This window comes from Lynx rufus, unplaced genomic scaffold (assembly GCF_022079265.1).
Source record: "Lynx rufus isolate CCGP_SWC_20201006 ecotype Redwood Valley unplaced genomic scaffold, mLynRuf1.p SCAF_9, whole genome shotgun sequence".
NCBI classification, from domain to species: domain Eukaryota; kingdom Metazoa; phylum Chordata; class Mammalia; order Carnivora; family Felidae; genus Lynx; species Lynx rufus.
This window is the reverse complement of record NW_025814897.1, coordinates 40,747,210-40,767,795: the sequence shown is the minus strand read 5'-3', so window position 1 is coordinate 40,767,795 and position 20,586 is coordinate 40,747,210. Positions and strand designations below refer to the sequence as shown.

General features: G+C 44.5%; 1 protein-coding gene across 3 annotated transcripts in view; it reads left to right on the top strand.

The window, feature by feature from the left end:
• The window catches only part of FAT3 (FAT atypical cadherin 3), a 517,579-nt gene that overhangs the window by 436,342 nt on the left and 60,651 nt on the right, over window positions 1-20,586 (top strand). For all 3 annotated transcript variants that reach the window (XM_047071611.1, XM_047071610.1, XM_047071609.1), the window contains one exon: window positions 19,943-20,332. In XM_047071611.1, coding sequence (XP_046927567.1) covers window positions 19,943-20,332 — 390 coding nt within the window. The remainder of the gene's footprint in view (window positions 1-19,942; window positions 20,333-20,586) is intronic.

Here is a 20,586-nt window from a genome sequence, read left to right as displayed (position 1 = left end):
ATTTTAAGAGCTGTAAATCAGAGGACTAGGGAATGATGGGGTGTGTCTGCTATGCTAAACAGGCCTTTATATAATTCAGTGTCTTATTGCTTAATTCTGAATTGAAAGAAAAATTATTGGACTAATGGAAAAGTAAATACATGATAATTAGTCGAAAACAAACGTAGAGCCCAGGGTCTCTGCATATTTCCCCTTCGAGAAATTAGTGGCTACTTTAAATTATTGCTCTTACCTCATTAGCATAATTTTCCAGGCTGAGCACCAACCCTTTTAAAGTCTGCATATTATGTGAAGCTTGGTAAAAAACGGTAAACAGGAAAAGACTCATTTATTGATTTATAATTATGTAATACCTACGAATGTCCTTTTTTTTTCTTTGTAATTGTATTTCAAGGTTTTTCCAAAACAAGGCCCAGGAACCCCCAGGTTCAAGTATGCCTCTGAGCTTGGTCCACTGCTGTCTTATACAAATACGCTTTTTTAAAGCAGCATTGGAAAACATCCTCTGGACTCTTATTAGCAGGCTTTTGGAGGGGAGAGCAGAAATCATGCAAATAAATCTTTCAATTATTTAAATTTGAGAATGTGTAATGGAGCCATAGGGTGAAACTTAAAAAAAATTTTTTTTCATGTTTATTTATTTATTTCGAGAGTGGGGAGGGGCAGGTAGAGAGGAAGAGAGAGAATCCTAAGCAGGCTCTGTGATGTCAGTGCAGAGCTCAGCAGGGGGCTTGGTCTCAGGAACCACAAGATCATCACCTGAGCCGAGATCAAGAGTTGGAGCCACCCAGGTGCCCCGAGCCATAGATGAAATTTCATGATTTAATTTTTTGACTTAAATTAAAATCCTAATTTTAAAAAAATGAAATTTTTCTACTCCCTTCCTTCCTGAGGGAATTGGGTATGCTCTAGCTACCAGAGATTGAAGACAGAAAGAGGCTGCTTGGCGCTCATGATGTTGAGGACAGTGGAGGGATGTTACTGGCTCACGGATGTGGCCGCGGTGAAGAACATGCAGTTAGTTCCATCCTTCTTTTCACTTCTTCTGAGTCAGCTGTTCGTGTTGGGAGTTGGGGAAGAAAGATGACTAGAATCTGGGCCTTTAGATGGCAGAGATGAGAAAGGCTTTAAAGGCCCCAAACCAGAATAATGACCCCGTCAGCACCTGCCTCTGCTCATTTGCACTAATTCTCCAAAGGCTTACATTCAGAGCTTCAAGCAGACACAGAGGTAGACACAGAGGCTGTGAGTGCGGTGCATATAAAGTGTATTCACCAGACCATTGTATCCGCCTCAGGAAAGCTCTAGCATAAGATACCAGATCCTGGCTCCTTTTCTCAGTTTCTGTACAACTCATTTAGCTTTTCTTAATTATTATTATTGTTCCGAAAGAGTGAGCAAGAGAGCATGCACATGAGAGCGGGGGAGGGGCAGAGAAAGAGAGAGAGAGAGAGAGAATATCTTAAGCAGGCTCCACGCCCAGCATGGAGCCCAACATAGGGCTCAATCCCACAGCCCTGGAATCATGACCTGAACCAAAATCAAGAGTTGGACGTTCGACCAACTGAGCCACCCAGATGCTCCGCACTTAGCGTGAAAAAATAAAGGAACTAAGATAGCTGGCAAGAACAAATGAACACTTGTAAAAATGCAGACGAAGCACCCGACCGTGTCCAGGGCACAGGGTGAGGAAGTGGCTGTGAAGGTCCTGGCCAGAGCTTGCAGGGGGATGCCAACAGCAGAGGCGTCAGTCGGAGCTGACATCAAAGCAACATCCTCCAGAGTCCCTGGGTGTCACTGAAATAGCTTACACCATCTTCATTAGTTGCCTGCTCAGAAAACTTACTTCCTCAAGGGGACCCAGCTCTCAGTCTTTCAGAAGGGACCACAGAGGAGCGTGAGCTGCATGTTGAGATTGCCAGGTCATCACGTGGGCAGTTCACCTCGGGCCCAGCTCACCTGGCCTGAAGCTGAGTTTGCATGTCATTAGACTGCATCTGGCCCTCATATCTTTAGTTTGGCCCATTATATAGTGTTCCAAAAAGGTAGAGTTCATTGTCAATAAAATTCAGGAGATTTTCTTTTCGAATTTTCAGTTCTGGGTATTTTATAAAAACAGAAGCAGCCCTCAGAAAACAGCAAATCCAGACACACAGCCCCACCATGGTAGGAGCTGAAGACATAGCAGCTGCCTTTATGAGAACAGCCAGAGCTCACACTCCCTGTTCCCAGCCACTTTGCTTATTTATGTTACTGCCTGACCTCATGAGCCCCTTTGTGACAAGAAAATAATTGAGTTTTTAAGAAAAATTTTTTTGGAACTGATAATAGATTCCCAGGTAGCCGCAAAAAAATGCGCAGAAGATCACATGCACCTTTCACTCGACACTTTTCCCCAATGACGACATCTTGTGTTAGCTGTAGTCCACTGTCAGATTTGGCGTGTGTCACATGTGCGTGCGTGCGTGTAGTTCTCTACAATTTTCTCACCTGTGCAGCTTCATGTAACCGCCATTACAGAGCTCCCTCCTGCTACCCCATCATAACCACACCATCCTCCTCCTGACACTTCCTTCCCAGTCTCTAACCCCTGGCAACCACTAATCCCCATATCTATAATTTGATTATTTCAAAAAACATTATTTGAAAGGAACTATGTGGTGTATAATTCTTTGAGACTGACTTTTTTCACTAAGCATCCCCTAGAGATCCATCCCACTTGTCCTTTCTCTTGGAGATTCACCCGCATTGGTTTTTGATTCTAGTGAAGATCGTTGGCTCCATTTGTGTAGACAGCAGGGTTATTTCATTCATGAAACTTCTTATGTTAAGCATATTCCTTTACCTGAATTTATAAATTACTTCACCACCATTTTGCTACAGTATAAACAAAGTCACTATAAAATACAGGGAAAAGACCAGGATATATTCATCTGAAATCTGATTCCATAACTTCATGAATTCAAAGCTCTTATAAGGACTCACTGAACTTTCATATCCTGGTTTTCTAATTTTAAAAACTACTATTGCTTTTAGCCAAACACCTCTTTGCTATGCTGAATTCGTTATTCATAATAAAACCAACACTGTTAGAGTAACTGCCTAAGTTAGGAATAAAATCAAAACAGAGGAGGACAAGATAATTTCAACACCCAGTTTATGAGCTCTACGAAATAGCATGGCAACTGTCTAGATTTTAGCATTAAAGTCTTAGTCTTCCTGTAAAATGGAAATGTCCTCAATTCCGTAAACTAATGACATGATTTTATGACCTAACATGTATAAAAAATGTAATCCTTTCAGTAAAGATCAGGGGACCTTTTGTTGTTACACTTCGGGGTTAATATCTTCCTAGTTAGTCTACCTCTCATAGGTAGGATTTGTGTCCGGCTTCCTAATTTTGAGGGTCTTCTAAGCTAGCAAAGGAAATATGCAGAGATGAAGATCAGAGCTGAAGTCTGTGACCATTTTAGGCAAAGTTATATGAAAATAAAATGTAAACACGCTCTGCAAAATATGCTGTAGCCCATGATTTATTGAGAGGCCAATTTTGAGATATTTGAGATGCAAAAGGACATATTTTTCCTCTTATGGACCAGGGACACAAGGCAAAGAAATGTTCTAATAAGCAACTCACTTTCTCCTCTCCTATAAAATATTTCCTGCAAGGTATGGAACTTCTTTCAGGGATTTCAGAGAAGCTTGGGGGCTCATAGCACACACTACAATTTTTTTCCTTTCAATTTAACAGAAATTTAGTGAGTGGCTAGGTAGAAGGCACAAGAAGGGACCGCAAGATTCTCCAAGATGAGGACTGTGCAGTGACAGGCCTCAGGTCATGTGCAGCAGTGAAGAGCTTGAATCAGTAGCAGACATACTTTTCACAAAAGGCGGAGCTCCCGGAAAGAATAGGATTTCAACAGGCAGAGGTAGGAAGGTATTCAGGAAGACAGGAACCATGAGGATAAAGTTGTAAAGCTGGGAATGTGTGGCCCCAACTCAATGATTGGGAGAACATCATGTCATCCAGGATGGAGAGAAGCAAATGAGATGAGAAAAGTAGTCTGGGCCTGACTGTGGCGGTTCACAAAAGCCAGGGATTATGTGCTTAAACCAATAAGTAGAAAACAGCCACAGAGCACTTGTGAGAAAAGAAATGATCAGTTCTGGGTTTGGGAAATGCTAATCTGATAGAAGCCTCCAAAACGAGGGTGAGTTAAGGTCCTAGGAGAGTACTGTAAAAGATTACAAGGGCCAAAATTAGAGTGGTGGCTTAGGGACTTTAAAAGAAAGAGCAGGGGCGCCTGGGTGGCTCAGTCGGTTGGGCGTCCGACTTTGGCTCAGGTCATGATCTCGCACTCCATGGGTTCAAGCCTCATGTCGAGCTCTGTGCTAACAGCTCGGAGCCTGGAGCCCACTTCAGATTCAGTGTCTCCCTCTCTCTGCCCCCTCTTCCCCTCTTGCACTCTTTCTCTCTCTCTCAAAAACAAATAAACATTAAAAAATAAAAAGAAGGAGCAAAACCATGTCTAATACCTGCCCAAAGTGACTCCCGTGGAACAGGAGGGTGCAGGGAGAGGGTTGGGGGAAGGAGCCCTGCCCACCAGCACACCAGCAAAAGCCTCAGCTGAGCCTCTCAGCCAGCCACAGCGGTGCACCCACAACAGTTGTGACCCAGCCACACAGCCCACACAGGAGACAGCCCTGGAGTGCCTGGTCTGGACACCAGTGGGGATTGAGCTTCTGGGCCCTGCAGGACCCTCTACATAAGGCCACTCCCTTGAGTCTGGGAGACACAACTGATCTGCCTAATACATAAAAACAAACACAGAGCCAGACAGAATGAGAAAGCATGGGAATATGTTCCAAATGAAAGAATAGAACCAAACCTCAGAAACAGAGTAAAAGAAACAGAGGTAAGCAATCTACCTTATAAAGGGTCCAAAGTAATGGTCATAAAGATCCTCACTGGACTGAAGAGTGGATGAACAGAGGTCGGAACTTCAACAAAGAGATAGATGATATAAAAAAGAACCAATCAGAGTTGAAGAATACAATAACTGAAATGAAAAATACTCTAGAGGGAATCAAGAGCAGATTAGATGATGTAGAGGAATCGATCAGTGATCTATAAGACAGGATAATGGAAAGCACCCAAGCTGAACAGCCAAAAAGAAAAAAGAATTTTAAAAAATGAGGATAGTTTAAGGGACCTCTTGCACATCACCAAGCATGCTAACATTTGCATTATAGCAGACAAAGAAGGAGAAGAGACAGAGAAAGGGGTAGAAAACTTATTAGAAGAAATCATGGCTAAAAACTTCTTTAACCTGGGGAAGGAAACAGATACCCAGGTCCAGGACGCACAGAGAACCCCAAACAAGATGAACCCCAAGACGTCCACACCGTGACACATAATAATTAAAATGTGCAGGGAGTTTTCTTCAAGGGCTAGAGGAAATGTGAGAGGAAGTCACCAAGAAATGAGGAAGAATGTCTCACACATGGAGCGCTCTGTAGGTACTGCGTGACATTAATGAATGGACACAACTGGTAGAATGAATTACATTAATAGAAAATACAGAGATTCTCTCTAAGACTCTTCCAAAATGATGCCTTCTGCTTTCAAGTGAATAGTTAGGTCCTCACATTAATCGAGAACAGGAAAGAGACAGAGAAGAGTTATCTTGTGGCAGAACTTTCCCATTTCTACCCAAATGTTTGTATTTGCACAGCCCTCAACATTCTTAATTTTGCACTGTCATTCACTGTAATAATGTAAACTTGCTGTCCACGGTCAGGATTCATTTTCTGAGTATTTAATGAGGGAGTTGGTATCATGACCCCTGCTGTCCTCTCATGGAGCAGGACCTGCAGTGAACTTGCTTTTCCAAAGCACCGATCTTGTCAGGGGAAATAAATGGCTGGCCTAGTATTGTGGAGCATTGTTTGTTCTGAGAGGGTAGCTCCTTACGAAGGAGCAGGAGATTATTTATCTGAGAGTCATGTTCATTAAAATAACCCCTGAGGGTTGTTAACCAGAGATCTTTCTGACCAAACCACATTAAATGAGTCTATCCAGTTGTTTGTTATCTCCTTTGACTCATCCTGGGCTTGTGTATGTGTGCCACTTACTGAAAGCCATGAAAAGGGCCTTGGGAAGAAAAGTGAAGACAGGAGATAAACTCTCAGCAAAGTGCTGTGGATTAGGTGCTGGAACTATGACAGAGAAGCATGTCAAGAGCTCTGCGTTAGCAGTTTCCTGCATCTTCATGGGACAAACTCTATGGGAGTGTCAATCATACCAATCTATAAGGATCTCACTGCCCGCTCACATGGCCTTTCCTTGGTGTGTACAGCAGAGAGAGAAAGAGTTCTCTCTGTCTTCCTCTTCTTATAGGCTATGAGTCTTGCTAGATTAGGACCCCATCCCTATGATCTCATTTAACTTAATATCTCCTAAAAGTCCCATCTCCAAATAGTCGCATCAGCGTTAGGGCTTCAACATGTGAATTTGGGGCTGGACACAATTTAGTGCTCAATACCCTGGGGAGGAGAGCTATGATATTGTGAGGCAGGCCTGTGAGAGGCCCACATGGTGAGGGACTGAGTCCTATTAGCAGCTACATGAGTGTGCTTGAAAGTGGACCCCCCACCTCCGTTTGAGCCGTCAAATGAAACTGCAGCCCTGCTCAACAGGACACCTTGGGCCACAGCCGACCAGCTAAGCCATGCCTGGATTCCCACCCCCACAGAAACCATGAAATACTACATATTTGTTGTTTCATGCTACATTCTGGAGTAATTTCCCATGCAGCCGTAGAGAACTAGCACATTCATGCAGGTTCATGGGCGTTCTGAATTCTGTCCATGTATCCTTTAGAATCTCATGCCATAGCCATTATCCACCCACAGACTCCACTGTGTGAGGAAGAAGGGCTGTCATGCAGGTCAGTGGCAATCAAAACAGGGCCCTCCCTGAAGGAGAAATAGTTCAGCCGAATTGGGAACACGCTGCTTTGATGTGGTGGAGTGAGTGCTGATTCAACAGCGTCAGCCGCTCCTTGTTGCTGCTCTTGTGGTTTCCTGAATTCTCCCTGGGGCAGCAGGCCCACTTTGTTGGTGCATCACAGTCCTAGTAGATGTTCGGATGTTACACTGGCAAGTCCCTGAAAAAAATGCAGTCAAAACCTTTCTTTTCCCAAGAAGGAAACAGAGGCCCATAGACAACGAGATGTACCCAAGACGACTTTGTGAGTGGCAGAGCGGGATCTAAAAGGAAGGTACCCTGATATCTCAGTCTAAGGCTCTTTTCTGTATTCTAATAATTTCCACCAGAAGGTGTTTCAAGAAGGATTTGATTCTGATTCAGCCGGCCTGCTCTTAGGTACCATATATTCTTCTCTTTCCTAATGCCTTGGAGCCTCTTGCCTCTAAGCTGCATAGGTCAGCGACTTAATGTGGTTTTTTTTCTCCCCCAAAGCTCTGTTATTCTCTAAAGTATTAAATCTTTAAAGGCGGCTGAGGAACTGTTAAAATGTTCATAAAAATTAAATAATCCCCCGAAAGACTGAGACATGGGCCATTTCCGGAGCATGTTGTGGCTGAAACCCTTTCTCTGTTGTGGATATCAAAAAATACAATCTTAAGAGAACCCCAAACACTTACACAAGTAATCTTGCTGTGGCACAAGAGCTAGTGGTATTCTTGCCTGCAGATGGAGAAACTGAGGTTCAGAGAGCTAGCTTGCTCCCCTCCAGCCATCTGTCAGGTGGTCCTGAGCAAAGGTTTCCGTGGCCCCATAAACCCCTGAATTCTTGACTTGCCACCAGCACCAGGACACTTTCTGCAGTGCACGCAGTACACGTGGCTAAATGGTGGACTGTGGCAGCCCATCACCTCCTTGTCACATTTGCCTGTCGCTTTGGGAAGCGACAGCATGCAGTGGTTTGGGGGGGAGACCAGATCAAATACCTCTAGTCTAGCCTTTGCTAACTGTCTAACCTTAAATAAGTTCCCCAGCCCTTTTCAATTCCACTTCCTGCCTATAAAAATGGAGATATTAATTCCTTGTTTTCCCATTAGACCATGAGCTCCTGGAGGACTGGGACACCAATCTGTTCATCTCTGTGTCACCAGCACTGGCATGGCACCAGGCACCCAGTACATGTTCCATACATGTCTGCTGAGCTGTCGAGTGGTTGGGAGAACGAAGTTAGACATTCCATGTTAACTCCTTGACATCATGTCTTGTGCATAAATGGGTTCCTTCCGCCAGGGACTTTCACCCTCAGAGCTGGGCTCCCTCATGTAGGAAGCCTCAGAGGCTAAAAATTCCTTTCTCCAGGCCCATTGGACAGAACATAAATGCCTTCTGTCACACAGGGCTTAATTTGGGAACATGAAATAATCCTCTATGCCTAAGAAATTAGAACCCCTTCAGTTGATTAGAGCACTACAAACTATCCCCTCACAAATTCCGGGATCCAACAGCAGAGGAAAAATAACGCACAAAAATCAGACAAGCTGGTTATCAGCCCTGGCTGTGCATCAGAATCCCTTTGGGAGCTTTTAAAAATAAACAGACAAAAATAAACACAAACAGGTGAAGGCTCCGTCTCCAAAATCTGATTCAGAAAGTCTGGGATAGGGCTCGACATACATTCTTTTCCTCTTTTTGACTGTGATGCCTTGCCTGGTTTAGAAGTGTCTGCGTTTGATACACAGAAGTTATTATCGTTATTATGCCTTTTAAAATCCAATTTCTTCCAAGCAGGGGGTCCAAACAAATGAAATAGCGAGTTCCTTCCAGGAAGGGATGTCTCAGTGAAGAGTTTTAGCACCACCACCCATGAGCAGGGAATTCTGATTTCTAACTGTTGATGGCAGTGCCCCATTCACACACTGCTTCGTTCCTGGATGCCATGAGGGTGGTTAACAGGCCTCTGTGCTCCTCCGTGGATCAGTCCTGATCCAACATGCAGCAACGCAGAGGGCAGGTTTACAGGAGCGCTTGTCTCGAGGGGAATTTCCACCTACCCCTGGGAATTTTGTGCAGACTCCAAGGACCCCCAGCTTTGGCTTCCTGCCTCTATGTTGAATGTGCTCATCAGCTTTGTCACAGGATACTCACTCTCATTTCACCTTGTGAAGCCTCCTTGACGGGCGCAATTTTGTTGTCCATCACCTGTGGGGAGCTCTCTAAATAACTTCTCACATATCACAGAGTGCTTCCCGCTCGGACACCCTCTTCGTCCCCCTCCTCTGGTCTTCCTTTCTCTCTCTCTCTCTCTCTCTCTCTCTCTCTCTCTCTCTCTCTCTGCTAATTCATCCATCAACTTAATCAACTTACGCTTTTCATTTACTCTGGCTATAATTGTTTATAACAGCTTTGGTAATTTTCTAGTGGTTCTGAAAATAGACAGCTTTAGCTCCTGCCATTCTACACTTATAATTTAGCAACACTGAACCCTTACCCTTCCCTGAGCACCCGGTTTCATCATTCTTAACTTCACATGTGTTCATGTCACCCGAAATGCCCTTTCTTTTTGTCACTTTTCCACTTTGGTACTCCTGACAACTCCTGTCTTTCCTTCATGACTCAATCCAATTGTTTTCTTCCCTGGGAAATGTCCCTTGGCCACCCCTCACCAATAATCCACTATATATATGCTTGTCTCCTGAGACATGGGAGATATTGAGGGGCTGTGATTCTTCTGTGCATCCTCAGTGCCTGCCAAGAGGTGGGAATCCTGTGAAGATTTATTGGATGAAGGTGATTTATTGGATAGATTAATGACTGATCCAATGGCATACATAGTGACCCACTTAGGAGACATATGTAGTATTATTGCTGGGTAGTCCAGTATAGAAGTTCTATACACCAATAAAGATGGAGTTTTAAATACTTTGATGAATTCATTTACTTACACTTGACTCTTCCGGGCTTAGCAAAGTGCCAAGCCATAGATGGGAGAGTTTATGTCCAGACGAGCTGCAGTCTGTGAGGTATCGCGAAAGGTGGTATCACCCACCAGCGGGGCCAACTCTACGGAAGGACAGCTTTTGCAGGTGTACAGGTCCCTCGCTTAGAAGGGCCCCTGTTGGTTTAATACTCTGCTCTGGCTATGTCCAACAGGGGGCCCTGCTTTCTTCTATGTCTTAGAACCTCACAATCATGTTGCCAGTGCTACCCAGCAGAGCTGGTGCCAGCCCAACTGGTGAGTCCCCAGGAAGTCTGTGGTATTGCCAGGATCTCCCTGACTCTGTGACTGGGGCTGCCTTGTCTCCTTTTTAACTGTTCAAAAGGCCCCGGAATTCCTGACCCCAGAGTTGGTATTTTGCCCAGGGGAATGTGCCAGGGTTAGTCATCACCCAATGAAAAACTTGTAAGAGGCACTTAAAACAGAAATAATCAGAGAGTCTATTTAAAGTCTAACTTGAAAAGTAATTGCAATTCCATGGACCTCCTAATGGCAACTTTCTTTTATTTTACATCATCTGAAGGCCTATTTTAAAGATAGAAAAAAGTGGTCAGTTTGAGCTCTTTAGCTATAATGGGATTTTACTTGCCTCCCACAGACAATGAGATGATGCTAACCATTTTCTTCTACAGCTTAATTTAAGGATATCAAATAGCTCAAAACAGTATCACTTGAAATACCTTTATAATGAGACCTTGACAAAAAAATATTTTTTTAATTTTTTTAATGTTTATTTTTGAGAGAGAGAAAGAGGCAGAGCACGAGTGGGGGAAGGGCAGAGAGAGAGGGAGACAGAATCTGAAGCAGGCTTCAGGCACCGAGCTGTCAGCACAGAGCCCAGTGTGGGGCTCGAACCCACGAACCGTGAGATCATGACCTGAGCTGAAGTCAGACACTTACTGACTGAGCCACCCAGGCACCCCCCAAAAAATATTTTCTACGTAAAGTCAGTGTCTTTCTGAGTACACACACACACACACACATACACACACACACACAAAATGAGGAATGGAAATATCCAGAAAAAGAATGCTAGTATAATACATAAGTATCATTTTCTACAATTATTTCAAATGGTATGTATGTTGAGAATTAAACTGGCCTGGAAAATAACTCAGAAATTTGACTGCTCTCCAAAATTGGTGATAAATTTTCCATTACATGATGTTTGTAATAGTTCTTTTACTTACTAGAAACATGATCTGTGTCCACTGTAGAAAATCTAGAAAGACAGACAAAAGGAGAAATGAGTCAATTCTAACCACTGTTGCTATTTCGATGAAGTCCCTTCCACCATTTTTCTTTCCAAAAATGGACTCATAAACTAGATATTGTTTTGTAACCTGCTTTTTTCACTGGCTCACAAACATATTTCTGTCTCTATGTTCTCTTTTATACTTTTATATAGCAACGTATACAGTATTCTATGATTTGAGTGTCCTATAACTTATTCAGTCAGTTCTCATTCTTGACAAATTGGGTAGTTACCAATTTTATTCACAAATTCAAGCATCCAGTTAGCAATAGTTTTTTATATATGAATGTTTTTATATAGTTTTTATATATTGATGTTTTATGTACATTTTTGATAGTAAAGATTCCTGACTCCTCTGTGTTGCACCCTTTTGGGGTCCTTCATTCTTTAACACATATACTTGTAGTGGCCATGGATGTGTAGAGTGCTTATCACCTACATTTGTTGTCTTAGTAATACTCTCGCTTTGATCCCCTGGTCACTTCTGCAGTTCAGTGGTCATTACTCTCTGATGTGGGGCCCGGGACTCAGCATTGAACTACAGAAATAATAAGACACAGTCCCTCTGCGTAAAAGACACATTAATCTAGTAGGAGAGAGGCCATAAGTATAACTAATGATAATGTAAAAATAATATTAAGGGAGCACACAGAAAAGAAAAACTGGGAAATTAAGGAAGCTGTGGAGAGGAGACCCTTCACAGAATAGGTAGGAATTTGACAAGGGAGGAGGGGAAGAAAACATTCTGAGCGGAAGGAAAAGCATGTGCGGAGGACTGGGGAGTAAGTGTGCATGGAGTCTTGAGGAGTAGCTGGAATAGAGAACACACAATGGAAGGAGAGCAGGGGATGACACTGAGAGGGTGGCTTGGGACCAGAGGGCAAAGGATTGGAAAGCCATTCTTAGAAGTCTCTACTTCTGACTCTAAGAAGTCAGAAGTCAGAGCCTGTCTTGAGCCACTGAGGCAAAACTGGATCCAGAGCTTTAGAAACCGACCTCTGCTTAAGTTTGGCCAGGAGAAGAGAGAGTCGAAGGCAGCCTGCAGGTTGGAGTCTCTGGCAACAGTCTAGGTGAGAGAAGATGGGAGCCTCACCTGGTGGTGAGAGCTGGCCATAAGATAGCAAGGAGACATCTCCAAGGCAAAATCTAAAGAACTGGTGGTTCTGATTCAGATGGGAGACAGAAATTGAGGGGAGATGTGCAGCAAACTCCGTTCAATTTAAATAATTCCTCATCGGGGCGCCTGGGTGGCTCATTCGTTTGGGCATCTGACTCAGGTCATGATCTCAGAGTTCGTGGGTTTCAGCCCCATGTTGGGCTCTGCACTAACAGCATGGAACCTGCTTGGGATTGTCTCTCTCCCTCTTTCGCTGCCCCTTCTCCACTCATTCTCTCCCTCTCCCACTCTCTCTCTCTCTCTCTCTCTCTCTCTCTCAAAATAAATAAATAAAATTTTTCAAATAATAATAATTCCTCATCAAGTTGTCAAACTCCTAGGTTTGGAGATGGCGTCTTTCAGGCTCCACTTTCCCTCAGTGCGGTGCCTAGAGTAGTCAAACAGGTGGCACTTGGCAAGCCCTGATGAAAAGGAAGGGTCGTGTCCAGTGTCTCCCTTGAGAAAGACAGAAACCTTCCACTTCTCAGAAGTAACTACTGTCTTTGAAGGATGAGGCCGTAACCAAAGAATGCAATGACATAGTCAAGAACCGAAGCTTCATTGATCATTTTTCTTCAAAGGATAATCCTTATTGCTTAAATAAGAGCGTGCCTTAATCACCAAGCTTGGGTCATAGAAACTGTGAGATCTAAATATACTTGCGGGATTTCTGGTGCTGATGAATACATATGAATGAAAGCAGGAAAAGTATTGGTTCAAAAACAAGTTATTAGGGGCTCCTGGATGGCTCAGTTGGTTAAGCGACAGACTCTTGATTTCGCCTCAGGTCATGATCTCACAGTTTGTGAATTCAAGCCCCATGTCAGGCTCTGTGCTGACAGCTCAAAGCCTGGAGCCTGCTTCAGAGTCTGTGTCTCCCTCTCTCTCTGCCCCTCCCCTGTTCACCTGCGCTCTCTCTCTCACTCTCTCTCTCGCTCTTGCTTTCACTCTCACTCTCTCAAAAATAAATAAATAAACAGATTTTTTAAAAGTTACTAGGTGTGGAATCAGGGTATTGATCTAAATGGAAAATGGAACATGAGGAACCTTTAAGCGGTGATTCAAATGTTCTATATGTCAGTGAGGGCCATGGTTCCCCGGGGGTATATGTACGTGTTTAGAATTTATGAGCTGGACACTTAAAATCTGTTCATGTTTTTGTACATAAATTATGACACCTCAGTATACCAATAAAGTTGATTAAAAAAAAATAAGTGAGAAGAACCAAAATTAAAAGGGTTACTAGAGTCTGATTGTTGAAATTGTTTCAGATCATTCCTTCCCCCAGATATCTATTCCATATGACTTCAAATCCCTTTATAAAAGCCAGTTTACAGGAACGTAGCACAGCCCCTATTTTTACTGTGTCACCTACATACCGGACCTTGTACAGTTGCTGGAGGATATTCGTGTGAATGTCACAGACAAGGCCCTGCCCTGACAGAGTCACAGCAGCTGCTGACATAAAACCCCAAAGCCAGCCTAACAGAGCTCTCGCGGGTTCCTTAAGCTCAGAGAGCTCGATGTTAGGAGGAGGGCAGAAAACGTTTTCCAAAGACCACGTTAAAAAAAATCTCAAGGTACTTCTGTGTTGACTGCTCACGCCATTTGGTTTTGGTGCTGATTCTAACACCTGTAACAATCTCAAACATAAAGCTGAGTTCTTCTGACTCTGGGTTAGATCCCTGGGAATGATCCTAGCAGAGAGCATTATCTCTCACCGAGGTAATAATGCCTTGCTGTAAGCTGTATGTGTGAACTCTGAACACTTAACTGAATGGTATGAATCTGCTGCACTGAGCTTTCTTCCCATCCAGAAGATTCCAAGAGCTGTCAGGATAGGCTTAATTTGGACTTTGGTGTTACAGCCCACTTATGCCCAGGCGTGGCAGCTTAATGAGCATTTTGAAGGTGGGGAGATGATCCTTTGGAAATATAAATGAAATGAGCTCTATTAGTTTCATTTGGAAATGAAGTACAGTCTGAAAGATCATCTTGGACCTCACCTGATCTGGGTTCTGTCATTTTAAAATAAAAAACAATTTTTTTTTAGTTTATTTTTTGAGAGAGAGGGAGCAGGGGAAGGGCAGAAAGAGAGGGAGAGGGAGAGAGAACCCCAAGTAAACTCCACACTGTCAGTGCAGAGCTTGATGGCGGAGCTCAAACTCACAAACCACGAGATCATGACCTGAGATGAAATCAAGAGTCAGATGCTTAACCGACGGAGCCACCCAGGTGCGCGGTCATTTTATTTCTTTATTTTTTTAATTTTGTTATTTATTTATTTTTAATTTTGTTATTTATTTTTGAGACAGAGAGAGACAGAGACAGAGACAGAGACAGAGCACAAGCAAGGGAGGGGCAGAGAGAAATGGAGACACAGAATCTGAAGCAGGCTCTGAGCTGTCAGCACAGAGCCCGATGTGGGGCTCAAACTCATGAACCATGAGATCATGACCTCAGCCGAAGTTGAACAATTAACCAACTGAGCCACCCAGGTGCCCAGCCCCCTGTCATTTTAAAATTGAAGAGACCTAAGGCCCAGTGAAAAGGTTAAATGACCTATCCAAGCACACGGGTATAGCTTGGGCAAACCATGGGCTAGAGGCAAGGTCTCCTGTCTTCCAGATATGGACCATATTGCCTTCATTTGAAAGTACTCAAAACTTCAACTGTTATGTGCTAATCCTATGTCTAAAAAGCCCGTCTCTCTATTTGGCTGAATTGAGAGGAACCTAACCTCCATCTAGAAACCTTCCAAGAAGGGAAATATAGATACCCTTGGCAACCCACCTCAGAGTTTCACTGCCTTCCCATACTGGGAATTTTTCTGTGCTATTTCTTTCCTCCAACCCCACCCTCCAAAATGCCACTACCTATTGCTTCCTTTCAGCAAATAGGGATTTTAATCATTCTCTTTTTACTTGATTTTAATCCTCTGAAGACCTGCCTGCTCCATTTGCCACAATTATAGCATGCAGAAACTTCACTTGCAATGAAAGTCATATTTCTCTTGGTAGCCTGTCATTTCAGCATTTTGGGAAGCTAAGTAGCTCCGTCCTCATTAAATTAGGCTCAAATTGGAGAAAAGAATTACATACTTAAAAACACAGACGCAAAATGATAGATTAGTGTTATACCTTAATAGAACACATCGTGGCACGCAGTAAAAGCATTAGACCAATTAGCAAGCAAGTTTTTTTACTCAGGTTCATCTTTTTTGCTGGGTATGTAACAAAGGGATGGTGATTTGAAGGATGGAATTTATCGTATGCCCTTGGATAGAAAGTTACCACTTTAGTGGCATGACCTGCATTCATTTAACAAAGATAGCACCCATCACCTGGTAACACAGCAAAGATCCAAGCGCTAGACCAAATGTACTGCCTCCAAATTGGCATTTACCCGTCCGGCTTTATTTCTAGAAATCATTGAAATCCATGGCAATTGGGTCTAAATGGGAATGTTAATACATTCCAAAAATATATTCCGCTCTTTCCTTGAGAGCTACCAGATCATAAGTGATGGCATTTAACAGGGTTGGTGGTTTGAGGTTTTTGTTTTTTTTTTTCCTCCCCTCCCCCTTTTCTGGTCTCGCTTCCCTATCAATCTGATTGGTAACAGAAAGGAGAAGGAAACAATAAATCTCCCAGTTCCTCCTGGTGTGAATGCCCAAGATATTGTCAGAAGCAGAATGTATGGGAAGTGGGGGGGGGGGGGGAGTTTGGGTCAGCAACTTGGTGGGGGAGGGGATGCTTTTCTGCTGTGGTAAAGCAGAAAAACCCTGCCTCCGAATCTAAATTAACAGAATCTGCCCGGAGGGGAGCCTTGGTCTTTGTGTGGCTGATTAATGTCAGCCTTGTAAACGCAGTGCTCAGACAACAGGGCTAGCCCGCTGAGCAGGAAGCTCAGAGAACACAGCATCTCCTGCTCTGGGATGTGAGCAAAGCCGGGTACCTCTGAATAGGGCTGAAAGAGAGAGAGGCAGACCAGGAACATAGGTGATAGTTTTAATTAGATTTCAGCTGTCTGTCCTAGTGAAAGAAACACAGGCAGCCATTAGGGGCACCTTCCCTCCAGGCCTTGTGGCCACAGAGAACAGCAGCGTGCAAATCCGACCCCTGCCTCTCTTAACACTCAGCTCTCAGCCTGAAAGCCACCGCTTTCAGAACAGTCGGAAGTGCTCTTCTTCCCAAATGATCTTTAGGTCTGAAGGGGAAGTGTGTCCAAGAGCACATCTCCAGAAATCCTTAAAGGGAACACAGGAGCTTTTCCCTCATGCTTACCTAAAAACGCTAGTGGCAGCAGGCAAGCCATCAGTCTTTGGTTTATGCATCTGCGAAGTGGGTCTTGTCAGGAGATGCTCAGATGAAGAATCCTGCATGGATCTCCTGCCCCAACTTATTGTTCCTAAGAGTGGTGTTCCCTATGCTGGGGGTGGAAGTCAAATCCGCAGGCAATGTGTGTGCTTTGAAAACCTGCATGGTGTATTGATGTCAGTCGCTGATGTATTCCCATAAATCTGTTTCTGTGACTTTGAGGGGTGTCCTGAGAGCCTCTAATCAGTCACTGCAGCTTCTAGGCACAAGACCAGCTCTGCCCCCTTCCCGTCCCTCCCCACCCCCCCCACCCCCCGCAGGGTTATTGCAACACTATGTATATTCACCCCAGGAGTTGATGTTGAAGAATTTAATCTTGGAGAGCCAGAAGGCATCCTTAAAATGTCTGCTCTGGGGCCTTATTTTAAGGGGCAGCGAGGAAGAGGAGAACCTTCTTGTTTTTAATCCCAGCACCAATAAAATCAGAAGCTGATGTGTATATATCACAGGGTAGTTGTTTTGAAAGAGAAATAAAAGTAAATGATGAAACTCTGGAAAAAATGGACTCTCTGGAATGGAACCAAGAACAAGCTCTCAGTATTGACCTTTTGGTTAAAGCCACATAATGCAATTTATGTCATTCCCTCCAGATAGATGATTTTATTGGTTTGCTGGGAATTTTGGCTTAAGGGAAATTACATACTGGGGGAGCAAAGTGTTTAACTCTTATTACTGCCGAATGTCTGACCCCATGGCGAGGTGTTATAGTAGAAAACAACACAGAGTTAGGCCCTCCCCTCTAAGAGCTTACATTCTAAGTCTGTGATTTGTAAAAGGCATTTTTAGATCGTGGTCATAGCTGAAAACCCTTGATTAATGACTGTCTTCATTAAGGCATTTAGGATCAAAGTAATGCTTTTTCAGCCTACAAAGATGTTATATTTTGCCTCTTAGAAATCTTAACACCTAGTGAATTGGGGGTGCGTAAATCATTTTGAAGTCCTAAGATCCTCTGATGAAAACAGTTCAATCAGTCTTCAGAACCAGAAGTCAATCTGATCATCAACCACTAATTTGTTGGTTGTTGGTGGACGTCTCCTGGCTGGTATGTTTTAGCTTTCATGTATATGAAGGTAAAATGGCGTCTTGATAAATAAGTGCGTTTCTTTAAATCACAGAGCTGGAGGCCACCCTCTGAGTAGATCTTCCCCCTTTTTTGATGGAGTGCTCCAGGCTCACTGGCCATTGCATTTCTTTTTCTCTTTGCATTCTCTTATGGCCCCAGCCATCCTCATGGCTCCGCGTGGCCCTGGAACCGGGTGGCCCTGGAACCGGGTGGCGCTCACATTCATAGCTCCACGTGGACTCTCCTCTGATCTCCAGCCTCCTGCACCGGCTCCCTACCTGAGTATCCGCTTACATATAAAATGCCCATCTTGAACTTAATCTGTCCAAAGTGGGGCTCCTAGTCTGTCATCCGAATCCTGGTCCTCCTGCAGTCCTTCATCCCAGCCGACGGCAGCTCCCTCTGAGTCATCCTGGAATCTTCTCTTTCTCTCACGGCAGAAAACAGTCTTTTCTCACCACCTCCAAGTTGACAACACACCCGGGATCGCTCCCTTCTCACCACCTACGTGTTCAGAACAGGGCGGAAGCTGACCTCTTCTCACCACTCAGAGGCCACCGCCAGTGCAAGCGACCACTGTCACGTGCCTGCGTTCCTGCGGGCGTCAGCCAGCTGTCCCTGCTTCCTCGCTTGCCGCCCTTCCTTCTCTTCACAACCAGCAGCCTGAGTGATCCTGTTAAAATCTGAGGCACACCCCGTGACTGCCTGCCTCAGAGCCCTCGGCTGGCTTCCTGGCTCAGCACCGCAACCCCACGTGGGCTGCTCCCCAACCTGCTGTCACCCTGAAACCATCTTCTCTTTCTTGCTTCCTGACTGGAGTCACACCGGCCTTCCCGACAGTGCCCTCCAACACGCCAGAGGGGCACTCTGCACTTGGGGGTCTCTCTGCCTGCCACGTTCTCTCCCCAGATTATCTGCACTGTTCTCTGCCTCCCCTCCTTTGGATTTTTATTCAAGGGCCAAGGCCTTCCCTGAGCACCTTATTTAAAATTATCACCCTCCCCTCCATCTCCCAAACTCTCTCTCCTCCAAGCACTCCTGGTCCCCCCTGTGGCTTTTTCTTCCTTTTTACCCCCTGACCTGCCATTTGTTTTATGGATTCTTTATTGTTAATTTATTACTTACTCACACTAAGTGTAATAATTTCCTCAAGAAATGGTTGGCTCTTGTCCATTGCTAAAATCTCTAGCACCTAGAGTAGTGACGGATAGATTCCAGATAAACATTTTTTGAAGTAATTAATTTGTATTTCTCTTTTGGTGGCACATCTTTACCCCCGTATTTATTGGCACCTTAGAGTTTTTCTTAAAGATGCATGGGGTTCTCTAATATATGAAGAATACCCAACTATTGATGATATCTGTTGCCAATATTTTATGTTTTTTTATTATTTAAGTTAGTTGTATATGTTACTTACATACAATGTTTTTTTTTTTAACGTTTATTTATTTTTGAGACAGAGAGAGACAGAGCATGAATGGGGGAGGGTCAGAGAGAGAGGGAGACACAGAATCTGAAACAGGCTCCAGGCTCTGAGCGGTCAGCACAGAGCCCGACGCGGGGCTCGAACTCACGGACTGCGAGATCATGACCTGAGCCGAAGTCGGACGCCTAACCGACTGAGACACCCAGGCGCCCCACATACAATGTTTTTTTGAGAGAAAGAGAGAGGGCACACACACGTGAGTGAGGGAGGGGCACAGGGCGAGAGAGAAAGAGAGAGAGGATATTTTGGCTTTTCAGTTTTTAAGGCATTTATTTATTATTAATTTATTTTGAGAGAGAGACAGAGAGAGCGAGTTGGGGAGGGGCAGAGAGAGAGGGAGAGAGAGAATCCCAAACAGGCTCTGCAGTATCAGCACAGAGCCCAACTCAGGGCTCAAATTCATGAACCGTGAGATTATGACCCTGAGCCAAAATCAAGAGTCGGATGCTTAGCTGACTGAGCCACCCAGGTGTCCCTGTACATTTTTATGCTTTTGTAGGACCAAAGCTGTTGGCTTCTGTCTTTACTGATCTTCTTTCTATGAGTAGCCATGATATTCTAGTGCAGACCGTCATCGAACAGCACTCTTCTCACTAACGTTCTTGCGTCTCCCGCAGGCATCAACAGGAAGGTGGTGTACTCCCTGGCCGACTCTGCCGATGGGTTCTTCTCCATCGACGGCTCATCAGGCATCATTATCCTAGAGCAGCCGCTGGACCGAGAGCAGCAGCCCTCCTACAACATCAGCGTCCAGGCCACCGACCAGAGCCCCGGCCAGGCTCTCTCCTCTCTTGCCACGGTCACCATCACTGTCCTGGACATTAATGACAACCCCCCTGTGTTTGAGAGGAGGGACTACCTGGTGACGGTGCCTGAGGACACCTCCCCTGGCACCCAAGTGCTTGCTGTTTTTGCCACCAGCAAAGATATTGGCACAAATGCTGAGATTACGTATCAAATCCGGTCTGGGAATGAACAAGGGAGATTTAGAATCAACCCAAAGACAGGTGGGTAAACAGCAACCTGCTTAGAATTCACAGCTTCACTTTTCCCCTGCTTCTCCTAACCATCTAGCTGCCCTCTGGGTGGCCTCTGCTTCTTCCTCTTCCTCCCTCCCAGTGGAAGCACATCACGCAGACCCCAGGGTGCCTTCTGACACTCTGCCTCCGCGCCTGCCCCCTGCCAAGTTGTAAGCTCCTGGCTGTGGGCTCACTGGGCAAATACGTGACCTCCAGGTGGGCTCCAGGATTTCTCGTAGGAA